A 19,944-nucleotide genomic window follows, 5' to 3' on the forward strand; every position below is an offset into this window, starting at 1 on the left:
TTTTCTTATCCTTTCCTGTAGAAGGATAAGAAGTCAGGGGAGTTAAAAAATATATAAAACTGCAGAAGGTAGCTCATACTCTTTCCTCACACAGTAAATAACTGGTTTTGTTGTTGAAGAATGCTATTTTGCATACTGTGTGTTAAGCTGGTTATTTTTTTCTTGCAGCTTCTTGTTTGAGAGGATATACAACTGCAAAAGTCACCTGGTAGGCCACACCCTTCCAATTATAGTTTAAAGAATTTAAACAGGACCTCAGCCCATGGAGTGTGCTCCAAGCCTCTCTTATATAAATGGCAGCTTCTCCACTGTGGCAGCCTGATCACCCTGAAATTAGCAAGGCCCCGCTGACAGCTGCAGGAGAGGCCAGAGTTAGACTGAAGGGGGACAGCAAGGAAGGTCTGCTTCCAGTGCTCTCCATGCCTCATCTTAATGCACTGTGGTTTCTGCTGCTTTCCAACGTTTCTACCTTAAACTCATGTCCCCATGCTAAAATCCGTGGTCTTCTCTCAGCTTTCCTCCTATTTCCCAGGTCTCTCTTTTGTACATTTATTTCCCATTTGTCTGGCTCTACCAGTCTCCTTTGTCAAACTCCATTTTCTTTTCCTCCAAGGGTTCCATCTTCACCGAGTTTCAGCTCTTCACAGGTTGTTTTCCTTTTCATCGGTTTCATTTAACTTCCCCCTACTGCTGCTTTCTCCGAATCATTATATGTGTTCTCAAAGCTTTACTTCTCATTCACTCAACAAATATTCATTGAAGATTGACTCCTTTATTTTTTCTCTTACACCCACATTCAAGCCATCACATTTTGTTGGCTGTGCATTAAAAACATATCTAGACACAACCGACTCTTGTTAATTGCTACCAATCTGGTGGAAGCCATAATCATCTGTCTTCCGGATCACTGCATCAGCCCCCATATTTATCTCCAGGCCTTGCATTTCATTTTCCCCACAACCCTCCCATCTAACCTAGCAGCTAGACTATGTGATCCTTTTAATACCCTACTTCAGATCATGCCCCTGCTCTGATTACAACTGTCCACAGGGCTTTTTAGTTCATGCAGAGCAGAATGAAGGACCAGGCTGTTAGCAGGCTCTATACTTGCCACCCCATCTACTTACCTGCTTGCCTCTGTCCTGCTTGTGACTGCTCAGGCTTCATCTCCAGCTATTCTTATTCATAATTACTGAATGTTCATGGCCTCTTTTTTTTTTTTGTTAAGATTTATTTTATTCTAAACTGAAAGGCAGAGCCACAGAGATAAAGAGATCGTCCATCTGTTGCTTCACTTTGAAATGGTTGCAAAAGTCAGGGGTAGACCAGGATGAAAAGAGGAGACAGGCACTCTACCCAGGTCTCCCATGCGGGTAACAGGAGCCCAAATGTTTGGGCAATTTTCAACTGCTGTCCCAGGGACATTAGCAGGAAGCTGGATCAGAAGTAGAATAGACTCCAACAGGAACTCTGGTATGTGATGCCAAGGGTCCCAAGTGGCAGCTTAATTCCCTGCACCACAACCATACCCTACATTTCCTTTGCACAATACTCCAGATATATTCTGGCCTCAGGATCCTTGCACTTACTGTCTCTTCTATTTAGAACACGGTTTCCACACAGCACAGCTCATTCGTTCTTTTATCACTTTCAGGTTTTTGCCTAAGTGTTATCTTTCCGGTGATCCCTTCAAGAATCCACTAAAGGTTTATCATACCACTTTCTTCCTGGGCTGTCCTAGATACCTTTCCAGGTTTACTTTTTCTATACCACTTATTCCTCATATGTTTGTCATCTCATCCAGTACCTGAGAGTAAAATTCCATAAAAACTGAGGATTTTGCTTTGTTTCCATTTATATATTTGCTTTTACCAATGTCTAGAATAGTGCCCAAGATATACAGCCACAAAGCCCATGTTTTTCAATGGACCAATGAGAGAAACATACTATGATGCACCAGCTACTTAGAACACAAAATGAGAAAGAACTGGATCCTGCCATCCATAAACAGACTGCATAATGAGAACTGTCACAAAGGGGAGAGATTTGCATAAGGAGTCAGAGCATGACACAGACATACAATCTGGCCCAAAGTAGGTCAAGATACTCAGGTTAGACCTCCTGTAGGAAGTAGCATCCAAGCTACTTAGAAGGACAGGTTTGTCAGCTCATTTCAGACCGAGGGTAACATGAACAAAGAACTGGCAGCAGGGCAAATGGTGCTGGTGCACCTGTCCTTTCTGTTTCTGAGCATGCCTGGCTTCTCATGGTCAAGACCTGAGTCGTCATTGAAGGGGTGCTATGCCTTAGAACATAGCAGACAGGGAATGCCTTGGAATGGAGTGGCTCTCAGCCCTTAAATCAATGACTGATATGTGTTGATAACATACAAATCCCAAGTTCTCTTGCTCCTTGCCAGGATATTTCTGAGGGCTGTATTGTGCATCAGATTTGTGGAATTAAACTCATCACCCATCGTAGTGGATTTACATATGCACCTGTTGCTGTCTGTGTTCCCTTTGCTGTGTTGGTTCCACTCATCTATCTTGCTTCCTTGAAAATCACAAACAGCTGGTCATGGAGTCTTGCCTCACTGTTAGCTTCTGGAGGAACTCAAGTGAAGACAATGACTTCTAGTCACATTCTAGAGAATAAATATGATAAATAATTTGCTATGTTTTGGGAGATAATAAAGTAAACCACATTTGTTGGGTATAGGATTGAGAGAGTTTAGTTTCATCACAGAGGATTTTGTATTCTAGTTCAGGGAATTTGGATTGTTATTTATGAGATCTTTGAGTTTTGGGATGAAGCAATTAAAGGGCATGAGTATGATGAATCTGGCTATGGTAGATAGTAGTACTGTCCTGTCAGCACCAAAAGTCTACAGGGAAAGTGGCCAGGAGGCTAACAATTACCGTAGTACCATTAGGGTACATTCAGCATTGCCCAAATTAGTGAAAGGACAGTGAGAAGAGGAAGTAGTAGTTGGAGACACAATGTGAAAGGAAAAAATGACAAGATTTGGAATCTTGGTGAGGTGGTGGGTGTGTGGGCAGGGGCGGGGGAATAAGTGTCTGCAGTCATGAGTTAGGGACCAGCAGTATCATTAACAGAGACGAGGAAGTTCTGAATGGGATAAGCAGTCGATGACTTAGACACATTGAGTTTACGCCAGTGGAACATCCAAGTAGAAATGTTCAGCAGATGGCTGGAAATACAAGGTGGCAGGAAGGACTTGGTTTCAGAACTGGAGAACTTTAGTCTGCAGCAGAAGTGTCTATTTTGAAAATTCCAGATGCACTTTATACAAGCCTCACCATCCTGACCTTGTGACTCTAAGCAGAGGATGAAGGCTACCAAAGCAACCAGCAATTATTGGTGGATTTTGCAATCTGAGCACCTACCCTTTCAGCGTGCACAGGGGGCAAGAGGGTGGATGGGAAGACACAAATCTGGGTTTTAGCCATGCAAATTCTGGAAAGTACTGGAGAACCTGAGAAGCAAGAAGTCCAGTTCAAAGAGTTTGGCAGAATGAGGTTGGGAATTCTGAGATTTGGCCAAAGGTCCAGCCATTCCTAGCAGAGCCCTCAGACTCTGAGCACCCATGCTGTTTGCTTTTTGCCCAGCTGTATGGAGCTGAGCTAGTCACCCATTCAAGGATGTTATATAAGAATCCATCATTTCACTTATTCTTCTTTAGACTAACGAATCTTATTTCATGCTTCACACAGGTCATACTTTCCGGTTCTTTAATTTTTTGTTATTCTTCTTTGAACTTTCTCCAGTTTTCCTTCTCAAAAAACTGGAACCAAACTTCCAAAACACAACAGTTTTGGACTCAGAAAATGACTCCTTTCCTAAAATGTCACACCCTAGACAAATATTTGTTGTTTTTCTGTTACTACCTGCGAGTGCTCTTCCAGACTTGATTGCATGATAATTTCAGACAAAATGCGATCCTAATGGAATCTATCTTTTTCAATAATTTTCTTGTTTAAATTCAAAGACTCAGACTTAAAAGGGCTTTTGGCTCATCGAATTTTCCCTCCTCCCATTTGAGGCAGAAGATTCCAGAATACTCCCAGGCTGATTATCTTTCTCCCATAAAGTAGTTCAAGTCGTGGCATGTATGAGGCAAAACTGCTAAACTTTTGCCTTAATTTCTATTTTATTTGCTCTGCCCCTGCTCACTTCAACATTTTTTTACCCTGGGCTAGCTAAAATGTGAGAAGTAACACAGAAAGGAATTTGCTTAGACCTTAAGTCAAAACTGGAAGGAGAGAGGGAGCCGCCAAGGAGCCCCGGAGATGGCCCAGACAGCATCCCCGGGAGTACTTTTCCATGTGGACTGCAGAGAGATCTTGTAAGGCACAGGCCCAGGTTACAGACGCTGGGCTCAGCTTCTGCAGGGTTTACACGCCTCATTACTGGAAAGAGTCTCCGGCTGTCCTGGCACAAGCGGCGGAGGAAGAAATGTTCATTGGACAATAAAAACTTCGAGCTTACAGAGTGGGATAAAAACATGGCCTTGCTTTTACAGGGCGATAAAACCCTCTGCCCCTTCCCCGCCACTGAAATAAGAGGGCGCGACACAGTTCCACGGCCCGGAGCGGCGTGGCCGCACCCAGCCAGGGTTGTTGCGGATCTGCAGGCACTCTGGGTTGGAGGCGCCTGGGACGCCACGTCCAGAGAGGAGCAAGTGCTCACCCTCCTAGGCTGCTGTGGGAGCTGCGGAGAGAACTCAGACTGGCGGCGACTCCTCCTCCCACTCCCAGGCCCACTCCCAAGCCCCAGTACAGGCGGCTCTGTTCCACCCAGGGGCGCTGCGTGAGCCTGCACACGTAGCCGCAGACAGCTCCTTAAATAGGGTCGGAGGTGCGCAAACAACCCCAGACCGGGGGCCCTGGGCGGCGGGCGCAGGCGACCGCACGGGCGCACGCAGCGGCGGGTCAGCCGGCGGCCAATAGCCAGGGCGCGGCCCGCCCCGTCGCCTCCCCTTTCGGGGAGCCTATAAGTCACCCCCCGGCGCCCGGGCGCCCGCCGCGCCGCGCCTCCGCCTGCCGCTGCGGGTTCGGCTCGCACCTCGCCCGTCCGCTCCCGCCCCGCAGGCGCCTGCCCCGGGCGGATCAGGGGGCTTCCTGCGCTCTCGCGAGAAGTGCTCCGCCGCTGGCGGTGGGGATCCCGAAGCCAGCGCCGGCCCTCCGGGGGGCGAAGATGGGGTGTGACGCGCGGAAGCCCCTGCTGCTGCTGCTGCTGGCGCCGCTGGCGCTCGTCCTCCAGCCGTGGAGCGCCCGCGGGAGGGCGAGCGCGGAGGAGCCCGCCAGCATCGCCCCAGGTGAGCAGCCCTGCGGCCGCCCGGCGCCACTCATTCATCGGCTGGCCCTTGGCGGGGCGCTGCCCGCGGAGCCGGAGGGGAGCGCTCTGCTCCCAGGGCTGCGGGGGTCTGCCCCGGCGGGCGCAGCGCTCGCTCGGACTCGGCTACGAGCGGGCGTGCCCGCCTTCCTGGGCCCCGGAGCCCGTCTTTAAACCGCGCGCCCCAATCTCCCTGCGGAGCAAGTCGGGGTTTCCTTTTGGTCTTGCAGGTTGCCGGGCTCCCTCGGTTCCTCTCCTTTTCGGGAGTTGGCACGGTGTATCCGCGCCAGGGCTCGCTCTGTGACCGAAACACGGGGCTCCGTGTTTGCTGATTGATGGTGACACATTCCTCCCTCCCGGCGCCCCAGGAAGCAGCCGTAACACCGACCGCGGGCCAAGAACAACCCTCGGAGACCTGGCTTGCTTTCTCGAAGGCTCCCGGCTACCCTGGCCGTCCGGGCGGCACTTTGCGCCCCCGGGGGTCTCGTCCACTGCTCCCCGCCCTGAGCCACCCTTTTCCTGAACCTGGCTCTCAGAAGCCGGAACTGCACACACGGTTCAGTCAAGTCCGTGTAAAACAAACTTCTTACATTTAGCCGGATTAAAGGGAGTCTTCACCACATGTTTTTCCAAACATACTTTGTTGCCAGTTGTTGCACACGAGAAATCCTTGGAGTTCTGTGCGTTTGTGTTTTGTGCGTAATTCTGAAATTGGATCTTGCATTTAAATCACCACTGATGTAGCTCTCGCGCCCTCTCTCCCTTCCTCCCTCCCTCCCTCCCCTCTCCCACTCCCTTTCTCCTCCCTCCCTTTCCCCCACCCTGCATTTCCCCCTCCTTTCTCCCTCCTTCCTCCTCTCTGTTCTCTCTCTGTCTCTGTTCCCCTCTCTTTTTTCAGCGTTGCCTTTTCTTTCGTTAGGATCATTTTTGGCAGATTCTATAAATTAACAGAATGCTTCTCTTCTTGAACTTGAGTTAAGCAGAATGTTACTTAAGAACAGAAGTTTCTATCGCTAAATTGCATTCAGAAGATGATAGAATCCAGGTAGTCCATGTGGTACTGGTTTTGGCCTTAAGTGTTTGAGAAAACTTGAACGGGACAAGCTGCCCATCTTTCGCACGTTTCTGCCTAACAGTACTTGCTTTGTTTGAGACTCCTCCACACACAGATGGGTTTCTGTCAGTTTCACGATGCTTTTCTTTCTTTCAGGTACATTTGGCGGTTTAAAAATGGATTTCTGAGCCCGTATGATTTTCTAAATTTGAGTTAAAGTTTTTTATCCTTTAAAAATATTTCCTGTAGCGTATCATCTAGAAAATAGACAAGTAAATGCCTTCAGCAAACTTGGAAATGTAGACCTTTTAAAAAGTGTTTCTCCAGAAAGTGTCTTTGTTGAAACACCCAAGGAAACTTACTGGAAGTAAAGTAACTAAAGGCTTCGTTATTTTTAGCAGTGTCTCTTTAACCTGTGTGTGTTTTATTCTTGATTCCCAACTCCCCTTACTTTTTATAGAAGTCATCGCTTGTAGATGCCTTGAAGTTTATAGTCAAAATTAGCTTCCTTTCCCACTCTGACTTTTACATTTCTTGGAGCTGGGCAGTAAACTTTTAATGAGTTGTAAATCAGAAAAAGGGAATTTCAGATATGAATGCTTTCTTCAGAAACAGACCACATTAAACCCACTTTTGAAATCTGAGGACACTTTTGGTAGGTGGGCATGGGGAATTCCTAAATGTGGGACTGTATTAGTTTGTGATAGGTGTAGGTGTAGGTGGATGTTCTTATAGCTTGTGTGATAAGCTACCTGATGTAAAAGGCACGCTGAGTGACAGCATGGCCAGAATCAGGGACTGTGATCCGTGTCAACCCCTACATATGAGGATACTTCAGCAATCTCATGGGAAAATGGAATTAAATTATAGTGTACATTTCCACGAACTTTTTGAAAACGTGTTACAATGGAAAATTTTATTTGAAGTTGTTTTATTTATATAAATAGGATGTTCTTTTGGATTCAAGTTGTCTAACATAATAGGAGGTTTTTTTTTTTTTTTTTTTGAGTGTGCTTATCATTTATTTCTATCCCCTATATTTATCAGCCTGTTCCTGCCAGCTACAAAGAAATGGGTTAGATTAGAAGTTCTCTGCACTATTGACATTTTATTTCTTTGCTGTTGGGGGCTGTTCCGTGCATGGGACGGGGTGTTTAGCAGTACCACTGCCCTCCAGATGGGAGAACGAAAAAGTCTGGCAATGGAAAGTGGCCAAAAGTGCCAGTGGGGTGAAATTGCCCATTGTTGAGAATCACTGGATTAGTCAAATCTATGTACCTATTTGAAACAGTGTGGTATTATATAAGGGTACTTCCAAGTTTTGGGAAAATACAAATAAAAGTTAAGTTTGATTTGGTGCTAAAGTTTTTGAAATACGTGCATGGTTTTTCCATATTGCACATTTTCTGTGACCTTTTTGAAGACCTCAAAATAGTGATTTTGGAATAACAACTCTTGAAAGCAAATATTTATAGTGATTTTCCATTTTACCCTATAATAGGGAATGTGCTATTTGAATCATATTCATGGAGTTTAGGAATGTAGTTTCTCTTAGCTTGGATGCTATGTGTTGACCAGAGTTGAGCCCACTGCTTTTTGTTATATTGACTGAGAGTTCTGCTATGGTGCTATGTTGATTTCTTTCTGGTTGCTTCTTTATTCTTTGCATGTAAAGAAACTACCAGAATTTCAGTTAAAAAAAAAATTTTCTCCTAGAATCACATATAATAATTGTACTTGAAAATTATATCTTTATGGGAGCTTTTACAGACAGACCCTGCTAATCAGTGCCATTAAATCATATTCACACACTGATTTATCTTTCTTTGTAGATGAGAGTAGGGGGGTGGCTCTGTGTATTCCTGCCAATTTGTAACCAAGGCTTTAGACCTGAATCAACATGATATGTATGTTCTGAGATACCTTGGCTATTTTGTGATCTAAACTGAGCAGAAATCCAATTTTGGGCAAAAATGAAGGAAATGGTTTCAGATGTTTCTGTCAAGGCTGGTATTTTTCAACCATGTTCATTTATAAACTCTTTAATTTACTGTGGTGTATTCAAGGAGGAAAGGGAAGGTTTGTCCTCGTCTCCCGGTGCAAACCAGCAATTTACAGGGTGGAGAAGGAAAGAGCAAGACCCTAGAAAAACCGCTGGAAGAAAGTGAGAGAGGCTCATTCTCTGGATTTTCTGTGTCCTGGGTCCAGCTACACTGGAGTATGTATTGATCTTCAACAGAGTACATGTGAAAACAGACATCAAAACAACTCTAGACACTATGGGGACAAAGAATGAAAATTGATTTGAGCGTTCCTTCTTTCTATAATGTGGGACAAAGCATTTAAGCATCAGATTCTGATTATATCAAAGAGTATGAGCATGGGACCTCTCAAACTGTGCTGGGAGCGCTATGTCTTTGGAGAACAATGTAGTAGTAATGCCTAGTGGAACTGAAAATACACACATCCTGTAATCCTGAATAAATTCTATTCATTGTGTAAAGCCAGGTCCTAAGAGTGTCTTCCCTTTATTGTCTTTTATTTGGCTAACTTCTTAATGCAATTGCTTTATGCAAATTATACTTGCTTTGTTTAATAAATTATAAATCATTTGTAGTGAAGGGCTAAGCTTTATTTTTATGTTCTTTTTTTGTTTGTCCGTTTAAGATTCATTTGAAAGGCAGAATGACAGGGAGAGATGGAGAGGTAGAGAAAGAAATCCTCCATCCCCTGGTTTTCTCCCTAAATGGCCACAGCAGGCTGAAGCCAGCAGCCAGAGTGGTCTCCATCCTGGTCTTCCACAAGGGTGGCAGGAGCCCGAGGACTTGGTCCATGCCCTGCTGCCCTGCTGACCCATGGGAAGGAAGCTGGATGAGAAGCAGAGTAGCTGGCTTGAACCAGCACTCTGATATGGGATGCCAGTGTCCCAAGCAGCGGCTTAACCTGCTATGCGACGATGCGAGTCCATAACACCGTTATTTTCCACAAAGAGATTCTGAGCTTATGTTGGATTTCTGACCTACTGTAAATGTTACAAAAATTGGTGTGGAATTAGATTACCAGTTGCTCTTTTTTCCAGGGCTTTGAATAAATTCCTTGAGCTTCCTTTCTTTAGTTAGGGAAGCATACACTGCTGTGACTTGGTGCCTTATTAATGAAATGTCAGTAAATCCTTGTTTGTGAACTTTACTTGACAACTATTCTCCACAGGTGATATTTCCCCCTCTACTGACTTGGCTGGCATAAAGTGACCCCTTCACTATTACTTTCAGGAGATTGTGTGCCATGATCCTTTTTCTGTAGGCGGTAAAATGGAGATTTGAAAAGTTATGTAACTTGCACAGAATCACAGAGCTGGAAAGCAATAGTTGCAGGATGTGTACCTTGTCTTCAACTATTCTCTGTTTTTCCTGACCTCATTATTGTACTGTTGGATTTTGAGACCTGTGTGAAAGAAACAGAGACTGAGCTTCAATGACTTAGAGAAGCAAGGTATTGCCTTGCTAAAACAGAAAGAACATAATTGTAGGCTTATGTAAATGAACGGGAATGGAATGGGATAGTCAGTGAAGGAAAGCTGGGCCCAAGGCTAAGGTTACAGGCTATGACCCTCTGACAAACAAAGCAGGCCAAAGCCAACTACCTGTTTTTGTATGATCTGTGAGCTAACAAGGTTTTCTACATTTTTCAGTGGTTGAAATTTAATATGTGAGTGTGTGTGTGTGTGTGTGTGTGTGTTTTGAGATTCATGAATATTATGTGAAATTTAAAAGGTTTGTTGGCTCACAGCTGCATTCATTCATTTATGTATTACTGTGGCTACTTTGATGCTACAAGGCAGAACTGAGTAGTTCCCACCCAGACTGTATGTCCTTTAAAGCCTAAGATAGTTACTCTGGCCTGGTACAGAAAAAGTGTTGCTCCTTGCCTTAGGAGTTGATGTTCCGACTTAAGCTGTGGCTGATACAAATCTGCTGCAAAGAGCCAGATTTTGGACAGTAGCAGCTGGCTCTGGGCATTTCAGAGGCCTGTTTCTCATTTTAGACTTTGTCAGTGATTCCTATGCTATTCTGAAGTCAAACTTAGAGTTTCTCTGTTACATCTTTTTGAACACAGCATTTGAAGCTAACTAGGCATGTTCTTTGGTATAATAGCCTTCTCATCATCAGAAGTGATTGGAACTCTCTGAAAGGAGCTGCTTGTTTGCTCTTCAGAGCTTATGTAGCAAAGGTACTAATTAAGTTTATGAAAAATAGAATTTAAAAACAGTTCATTTTAGTGCAAATAGATTTTGAAATCTATGCATAATTTTTCATAGTAATCATTTTCCTTAAATCTTTGAAGACCCCTGTATTACAGAAATTTGAATATGAATTTGTGACTTAGTTCCTGGGAGAAATAATTATTCCCTTTATCAGTTCATATTTTTATTCATCTTTAACCAATGTTTTAAATTATTCTAAAATGATAAACTGGTGACTTTTAAGCAACACATTTTTAAAAATATATTATTTTATTTGTGAAAAGGGAGGGGAGAAGGGAGAGAGAGAGAAAGAGAGAGAGAAAGTGAGCAAGTTCTCCCATCCACTAGCTAGGACTGAGCTGGGCCTGGACTAGGCTGAAGCAGGGAGTTGGAAACTCAATCCAGTTCTCCATGTGGGTGGCAGGAACATCATTACTTGAGCCATCATTAGGGCCTCCAGAGTCTGCATTAGCACTGAGATGTAGTCAGAATCTGAAACCCGAGCAGTCCAGTGTGTGCTGTTGTCCTAAGTTCCTCTTTGTCGCTAGGCTGAATGATTGTCTCAAGTATTTTTTTTTTCATTATATTTTAGTAGTTTGCATTTGCTTTGAAATGCTTGTCTCACTAAACTAAACTTACCAAAGCTGTTTGTCAAAGCTATTCAAATTGTTGTTAGCCAGGAAATAGTTATTAAAAGTAGAACTATAAATGGTTTTATTATTTTTTTCGTACTGTGTTTGCTACGTAAGGCCTGTATCTGTTGCAGTCTGTATTTGATAATGAACCTTTAGCAGATGATGTTGCAGTCCAGAACAGATTTCTACCCTCACTGTGTCATGAGGATGCCTCCTCTAAAAATATTCTTTATTATTTCAAAGAACAGTATCTTCAAGTAAGCTTTAATGGTTTTCACTTGGGGTAAATAAAAAAGTTAAAGAGCAAAGATATATTATTTTTATACACAGAAGGAAGAATTTGATTACTTTTTTTTGTTAAAAGAGGGAATTCTACTTTTGTTAATTTTCATATAATTTTTTAAAAGTCTTTTATGATTGATTCAGATATTTCATTCCTTTAGCAGCATTTTGTGTCAGTTTGGGGGAGACAGTTCTTTTTTTTTTGTATTCCTATTGATGTGTGGATATATTGCTGCTTCTTGAATTTAGTGACTGAGAAGATGCTTAGTTTCTCAATGTGGAAATGCACTTCACATTTACCACATTTACCACGTTTTTAGTTTAAAATTTAGCTTGTAGAGGTTTAGAGTTCAACCTTTGTCCAGCCAGGGAGAAGTATTTGTTACAGCTGGACAGTCTTGTCTTTGTCATTTGAAGCACAATCCACACTGAAATCTTTGTTTCTTTAGTGCTCTGTTTGATTGTTCCTGATCTTACTGGAGAATGTCTGTACCTAAGCAAGTTTCTGAGTAACAGGGACACTCCCCAACCTTGTCAACACAGCGGACAGGGTCGTCTGCTCAGAGTGTCCTCTCCCTGTGGGCTGAGGACTTCTGTTTCTGAAGAACTGTGTCTGTAATCAAAATCTTCACTGGAAATGAAACAAAATTAAAATTGTAATACAGTTGAAAGGATAGTATTATTACTCTATTTAATAACACTTGTATACAAATAAGAAGGGCTAAAAGATATGAGATGGACTGGAAAAAATGAACGAAAGTTAAAATTAAATCTTGTTTGTTGTATTGAGTGTTTATTGATTTTGGTATTTCTTTCACTGTTTTGAATTCACAAGTCATCTAAATGTTTTATTATGTTATCACCTTTTCATTTTATTTAGGGTTATAGTCGCAATTTTTTAAACAGAAATGAAAAATTCTAGCTACTGCTAACTCGTTTTCGAGTTTGCAGAGGGTAGTAGAGATAGCACATTTTTCTCTGATATAAATGCTGTGATTATGTGGTCCACAGTGTGCTGTGGACAAATATTCTTTTAATCTTTATTTTTATTTCATTTTGTTTGAAAAAGAGACAGACACACAAACAGAGGGAGAGACAGAGAGAGAGAGACAGAGACAGAGAGAGAGAGATCTTCTGTCTCTTGGTTCATTCCCTAAATGTTTGCAACAGTCAGGATTGAGCCAGGCTAAAGCCAGGAGCCAGGAACTCAATGCAGATTGCCCACATGGGTGGCAGGAATCCAAGTACTTGGGCTATTATCTACTGCCCCCCCCCCCCCCCCCCGGAGTATATATTAGCAGGTAGCTAGATTGAAAGTGAGGAGCTGGGACTTGAATCGGGTACTCTGAAGTGGGATGCAGGTATCTGAAGCAGAACTAACCACCGCACTGAACACCGACCTGCACATTCAGTTTTATTGTCCTCATCAGTACTGTTGGTTAGCCTCAGACACTCAAGTGCACAAAGTGGATATTTAATATGCATCTTTCTGCACAGCTTGGCCCTCCGGCATGCACAGTAGCAAGTAGAAGGGGTATGGAGATCCTGCCAGTCTTGGCTTTCTGATACAGGGCATTGTTCTGGCCTGGAAGAGGAAAAGTCCTAAAGCTGTATTGCGTTCCAGCCCCAGTGGACAGTGTCCCGTTGACAAAACTCAGTCATTGATGAGTATGCTTCGACTGGTTTGAAGCCACAACTTTTATGGGGCCTTAGGGTGCTAATTACTTATTGGTGCTACACACACTGTTAATAAGGGAGCCAGTTACTTTTGGAAACTTTAAGTACATTTTCTAAATTTTTTTCCTTTTTGGTTTTGCAGCATATTAAACATCAACAGCTATTTTGATTGAAAAAACTGCATAAATAGAATTTAAATAATTTCTTTAAAAGGAAGAGAGAGAGGGAAGGAGGAGGGTGGAGAAGAAGGAAGGAAGGAAGGAAGGAAGAAAGGAAGGAAGGAAGGAAGGAAGAAGGAAGGAAGGAAGGAGGGAAGGAAGGAGGGGAGGAAGGAAGGAAGGAAAGAACGAATGGACTGGCTACCAGCTCTGCAGGCAAACTAAAACGACCACCCCAGTTCTATCACCCGGGGTGTTTTACAGAGTGGTTATGCAGATTTCTTTGATGGGATTTTCCAGTCCTGTCCAAGCCAGCACTGGGCCCCTTGTCTTCACAGGTCCCCTTCTCTGCTCTAACCCTGCTGGGTTTTCTCTGGCCTCCAGCTGGCAGCACCACTGTGGCCAGAATGCGCTGCTCCTCCAGCCTCTCCGAATTCCTGTTGGCCACATCTAGCGGAGGACAGTTCTCCTTTTCTTCTTGGTTTGGTTTAGACAAGGCTGGGATTTTTTAAGCAGTGACTTTACTAGGTAACCAAGGACAAAACAAAACACAACTCCCAACTGGAAAATTACCAAAGCAAAGAAATGAACAGACATACAAAGTAGACTCAGAGTTCTTACTCTGTTTTGACTTGAGTATAGTTAGATTCCCAAACACCTGGTGCTTCCTTGGACGCTTATAATTCTGTGTCCTTGCTTAGCTTTTCTTTTCATTTTTGTTTTGTCCAGAAACATTTTTATTTACAGTAGTAATTTACATGGTTATATAATTGTACATATTATATGTGTAATACTATATATAGATTTACATATTACATATATAATTCAGTATTTGCATGCAGTGTGAAATGACCAAATTAGGATAATTAGCATTTCTGCCTCCTTAAACATTCATCAATTCTTTGTGCTTGGAAACCACACACTCCTCTCTCATACTTTATAAAACATATACTAATTGTTGTTAGCTAGAGTCACTGTAATGTGCTATAGGACACTAGAACTTACTTCTTCCATCTAACTGTATTTTGGGTTTGTTGTCTTGCATTCTTCTTTCTCTCTTTTCCTCTACCTTTCCTTACTTCTAATGACCACTATTCTGTTTTCTGCTCTTATGGAATTGGCTCTTTTAGCTTCTACAAGTGAACAAGAACATGTGGTACTGACTTCTGTGCCTGGCTGTATCAGTAAGCATAATATCCTCCATTTTCATCCTGTTGCCACATTCTTTTTTTATGACCGAATAGTATTCCATTGTTGTCTACATATCTTTATCCATTCATTCATTAATAGATACTTCGGTTGGTTCCATGTCTTGGCTGTTGTGAATAGTAGTGCAGTGGACATGGGGATGCAGGTATCTCTTTGTTGTACTGATCTCCTTTCCTTTGGATACATACCCAGAAGTGGAATAACTGAATCATATAGTTGTTCTGTTTTTATGTTTTGAAGAACCTCTGTACCGTTTTCCACAACAGTGGTACTAATTTACATGCCCTCCAAAATGTGCACAGGTTTCTCTCTCTCTGCATCCTTGCCAGCATGGCTTTTTTTTTTTTTTTTTTTTTTTGTCTTTTTAATGAAAGCCATTCTAACTTGGGTGAGATGGTATCTCAGCATGGTTTGATTTCCAGTTCTCTGAAGATTAGTGATGTTGGGCATTTCTTCAAACTTGTTTTTGCCCATGTTCTTTCTCCATTCTTCACTTCTTCCTACCACTTTCTTTTATGCAGATACTACTTCCCAGTGGTGGAGTCCTTGAAGCCCATGAGTAATTGATAGCTGGTAAGATGGCATAGGTATTTGTAGTTTTTAAAACATTTTAATTGATTTATTTGAAAGGTAGAAAGGCGGGGAGAAACAGAGCAACAGAGATCTTCTGTCTGCTGGTTCAGTCCCCAAATACCTGCAGCTGCTGGTGCTAGGTCAGGCCGAAGCCGGGAGCGCAGAGCTCAATTCAGGTCTCCTACACAAGTAGCAAGTCCTCAAGTATGTGAACCATCACTTGTTGCATCCCAGAGTGGATATTAGCAGGCAGCTGGATCAGAAGTGGAACCAGGAGGCCAGCTATGTGGCACAGTGGATTAAAGCCCCAGCTTGAAGTGCTGGTATCCCATATGGGAACCAGTTGAGTCCCAGCTGCTCCACTTCCATTCCAGCTCCTGGCTGATGCACCTGGAAGAGCAGCAGAAGATGGACCAAGTACTTGGGCCTCTGCACCCACGTGGGAGACCCAGAGGAAGCTCCTGGCTCTTGACTTTGGATCGGCTTAGCTCCTGCCATTGTGGCCATTTGGGAGTGAACCAGTGGATGGGAGACCACTCTCTGTAACTCTGTCTTTCAAATAAATAAAATAAAATAAATCTTAAAAAAAAAAAAAAAAAAGGTGGAGCCAGAATTTGCTCCCAGGCACTTCAATATGGGATCCAGGATCTTAACCAAGCCTGCTCCTATTTGTAGTTTCTTGGGAACATATTTCCTTGACCCTAGCCATAGGTGAAAATTCTTATAATTCTGTTCATATTCTGTTCATAAACTTTTTTTGTATTGCCTTCATTCTTTTCAGTTTTTTAAAAAATATTTGTTTATTTGAAAGTCAGTTACACAGAGAGGGGGAAAGAAAGATTTTCTATCCACTGGTTCACTCCCCAGATGGCCTCAATGATCAGGGCTGGGAAGGCCAAAGCCAGGAGCCAGGAGCTTCTTTCAGATCTCCTGCATATGTTTCAGGGGTCCAAATACTTGGGCTACCTTCCACTGTTTTTCCCAGGCCTTAGCAGGGTGCTGAATCAGAAGTGGAATAGCCGGGACTTAAACCAGTGCCCACATGGGATGCTGCCTTTGCAGGTGGCAACTTCTTCCCCTGTGCCACAACACTGGATCTCATTCTTGGTTTTGAGTAGTAATTTGCATTTGATTTTATTAATCCATGTAATTTAATACATCTACATTTAATTAACTAACCTTCAAAAATTTTTTTGTAATACACTTTCTCTGGTGGTATTAACCAGAGTATAACTTCACAGACATAAATGTATGCCAAGAATAATTCTCATTGTGTAATATTCTGCAATGTGACAGTGTTTCAATATATCATGTATTTATTGAATGACTAGTCTTTGCTCTGTTGCCTTGTGTGGAGGAAAAATAGAAACAGAGAACAAGATGAATAACCCAGAAACATGTTCCGTGGTGAAGTTCTCAGATCCTAACAGGGTAAATGATACATAGGTAAAAGTGAAGAAATCAAAGAGCTAATGGTGAAGCAATTGGACTACAGGGAAACACACAGACATCTGGCACCAGGAAGTCTGCATCTGAGGCCCAGTTCAGCCACCCAACAACCCTGAGCCAATTAGTGAGCCTTTTTAGACTTTAAGATCTTTCTATCTCTGTTATTTGATACCTTTTGGGTTCTAAGCATCATGAGTAAGTGGGCAAGATAGTGCTGGTGGAATCAGAAAAGCGCCCTCAAAGAAACTTAGCATTCATATGTTTATTAGGCTGAAGGAAGCATAAATACCGGATAATTTGTATTTTGATTTCTAATGTCACTTCTAGTTCTTAGGAACTGACCTTGACCAGAACTTGATACTGCTTTTTTCCTAATTAGCTTTTGATTTGGAAGTAAGAAAGTAAGGCCAAGAATAATTAGAGTTAAATTTCCATTTAAAAATATTCCATTTTTTGAATATGAAAGGAGTAAACAAATCTGATGTTTATATGAAACTATTTTCTGTCTTCTGAGGAATAATATTCTCTTCAGAACATTTTAAATAATGTAAGCAGTTTTAAAAAATAAATTTATGTTCCTCTGCTTGCTACTTTTTTCTTTAAAAAGTTTATTTGACAGGCAGAGCAACAGAGAGAGGGAGAGGTATATAGATAGAAAGACAGACGGACAGGTAGATAGATGTCTTCCATTTTCTACTTTACTCTCCAATGCCTGCAATAGCCAGGGCCTGGCCAGGCCAAAACTAGGAGACTGGATCTTAGTATGGGTCTGCCATGTGAGTGGCAGTGTCCCAAGCACTTTGGGTCATCACCCTCTGCTTCCCAAGTCCATTAGCAACTTTGGAAGTTGAGGCAAGACTTCATCACAGACACTGGAGTGTGGGGATTTTATGTCCCAAGGAGACACAGTGCTTGCCCCTTTGTTTCCTTCTTGACTCCTGGAGTCATATAGATTAACAGAAATACTTCTGATAACTCTGGAAATTTTTTTTTAAACTTTTAAGATACATCCTTACTTAAAAGTTACTATCTTATAAATTATTAATAAAATAATTATCAAATAATCTGGATTTACCTACATTAAATATCTTTAAAATGATTTATTTTATTTATTTGAAATTCAGAGTTATAGGAGAGAGAGTGGGGAGTCTAGAGAGAGAGAAAGAGAGAGAGAGAGAAAGAGAGAGAGAAAGAGAGTGAGACAGAGAGAGCTTCCATCTGCTGGTTCACTTCCCAAATGGCTGCAACAGTTGGGGCTGGGCCAAGGCTGAAGCTGGGAACCAGAAACTCCATCCAGGTTTCCCACAAGAGTGCAGGGGCCCAAGCACTGGGCCATCTTCCGCTGCATTCTCAGGCGCATCAGCAGGGAGCTGGATGTGCAATGGAGCAGCTGGAAAATGAACCAGCGCCCATGTGGGATGCAGGTGTTACAGGTAGCAGTTTAACCTGTTGTGCTACAACACCAGTCCCGTCCATAATCTAAATACTGTAATTATACTCAACAATGATTCTTTAATGTCTACCTATCTAAATTCACTTTTACCTTCTTTTCTCAAGGATGCCTTTTTGTGATTGGCTGATTTGATGCAGATCATGAATTTCTCTTAAATGCTCCACCAAGCTGCCCTGGTCTAGGTGTTAGGACTCTGGCAGCCTGATAGACAAATCCAGCCTTATGTGTATTTCAACAAACTTAACCTCAGTGCTATGTTTTTACGATAAGGAAATTTGGCATAAAAATCAGTGTTTCCTTGGATGAACCAAGAAAAGAAAGGAAAGTCTGGCAATTCTTAATTTGCTTCCCACATGGCAGCAACAGCTAGCTGACTGTGGGCAATGCTGTCCTGTAGGTGTAGCTTGTGCATTCCTGGTCACCATAGCTCCCACCTTGCCTCTTCACTGGTGAACGTTTGCAACCCAGACCATGGCATGTACCAAATGAGATAATTAGTTCTTGAGTTATTTCTCTTGTTTCATCTTTCTTGAGTGGTAGATGCTACTGGCATCCTGAGTAGAGGTCAGGGATACTGCTCAAACACCCTCCAGTGCACAGCATGCCCCCTACAAGGAAGAGTGATCTGGCCCCAGTGCGAATTTGTTGAGATTGGGAGCCAGCTCCTGTCTGAATAGACATTTCTAATTTTACTTCCCTCCTTCCAGTGCCTCCCCCATTTCCAAGTGTGTCTATAATTATTTTCATGTTTAATATTCACATCAAGCTGGCGCCACGGCTCACTAAGCTAATCCTCTGCCTACGGTGCCGGCACCCCAGGTTCTAGTCCCAGTTGGGGGCCGGATTCTGTCCTGGTCGCTCCTTTTCCAGTCCAGCTCTCTGCTGTGGCCTGGGAGTGCAGTGGAGGATGGCCCAAGTGCTTGGGCCCTGCACCCGCATGGGAGACCAGGAGAAGCACGTGGCTCCTGCCTTCGGATCAGCGCGGTGTGCCGGCCACAGCGCGCCGGCTGCAGTGGCCAATGGGGGTGAACCAACGGAAAAGGAAGACCTTTCTCTCTGTCTCTCTCTTACTGTCTACTCTGCCTGTCAAAAAAAAATTCATATCAAATATATGTATATATATATTTATTTATCATAAGCTACATATAAGGCAGTTATCCTCCCTTTTTGGTAATAGTTCCAAGTCTTTGACTGTCAAAATCCTATTTACCATTTTCAAGGCCCCCTTTAAAACCACTTATGAGACCGTTTTTTTTTTTAAGATTTATTTATTTCAAAGATAAAGTTACAGAGAGAGAGAGAGAGAGAGAGAAAGAGAAAGGTCTTCCACCCACTGGTTCACTCCCCAAATGTCTGCTACAGCTGGAGCTTGGCAGATCTGAAGCCAGGAGCCAGGAGCTCCCACATGGATGCAGGGGCGCAAGGACTTGGACCATCCTCCGCTGCTTTCCCAGAGGCATTAACAGGGAGCTGGATCTGAAGTGGAGCTGCCAAGACTCAAACTGGTACCCATGTGGGATGCTGGTGCTGCAGGCAGTGACTTAACCTGCTGCACCAGAGCACTGGCCCTGTGAAACCACTTTTGATGCTACGTGATCATATAGTATTTTTCAAGAGCCATTTTATTAGAACTTGAAATTTTCTTTAAGATCTATTTTACTGTTTTTCTTCATTGCAGTCCCTGCTTCTCCAACCCAAGACAGGAAGATTCAAGCTTTCTCCTGGTCTCTTGTTCTCCCCTCCCTTTTGAACCCCTGCAGCGTCTTGTGGTCATATGTGATCTGTGATTTCCTGAGGGATGTAGTCGGATCTTCTCAGTCTTTTCTATGAATTAGCTTCCTGCTTTTGGCTGGAAT

General features: G+C 42.9%; 2 protein-coding genes across 3 annotated transcripts in view; both read left to right on the plus strand.

Moving 5' to 3' along the window:
* LOC133775298 (uncharacterized) overlaps nt 1–19,944 on the plus strand; it is a 993,905-nt gene that overhangs the window by 343,576 nt on the left and 630,385 nt on the right. The gene's annotated exons all lie outside the window — the stretch shown is intronic.
* PLOD2 (procollagen-lysine,2-oxoglutarate 5-dioxygenase 2) overlaps nt 5,056–19,944 on the plus strand; it is a 105,923-nt gene continuing 91,034 nt past the window's right edge. For both annotated transcript variants that reach the window (XM_062213524.1, XM_062213517.1), the window contains exon 1: nt 5,056–5,338. In XM_062213524.1, coding sequence (XP_062069508.1) covers nt 5,218–5,338 — 121 coding nt within the window. In that variant the 5' untranslated portion in view covers nt 5,056–5,217. The remainder of the gene's footprint in view (nt 5,339–19,944) is intronic.

This window comes from Lepus europaeus, chromosome 2, assembly GCF_033115175.1.
Source record: "Lepus europaeus isolate LE1 chromosome 2, mLepTim1.pri, whole genome shotgun sequence".
Classification (NCBI taxonomy): domain Eukaryota; kingdom Metazoa; phylum Chordata; class Mammalia; order Lagomorpha; family Leporidae; genus Lepus; species Lepus europaeus.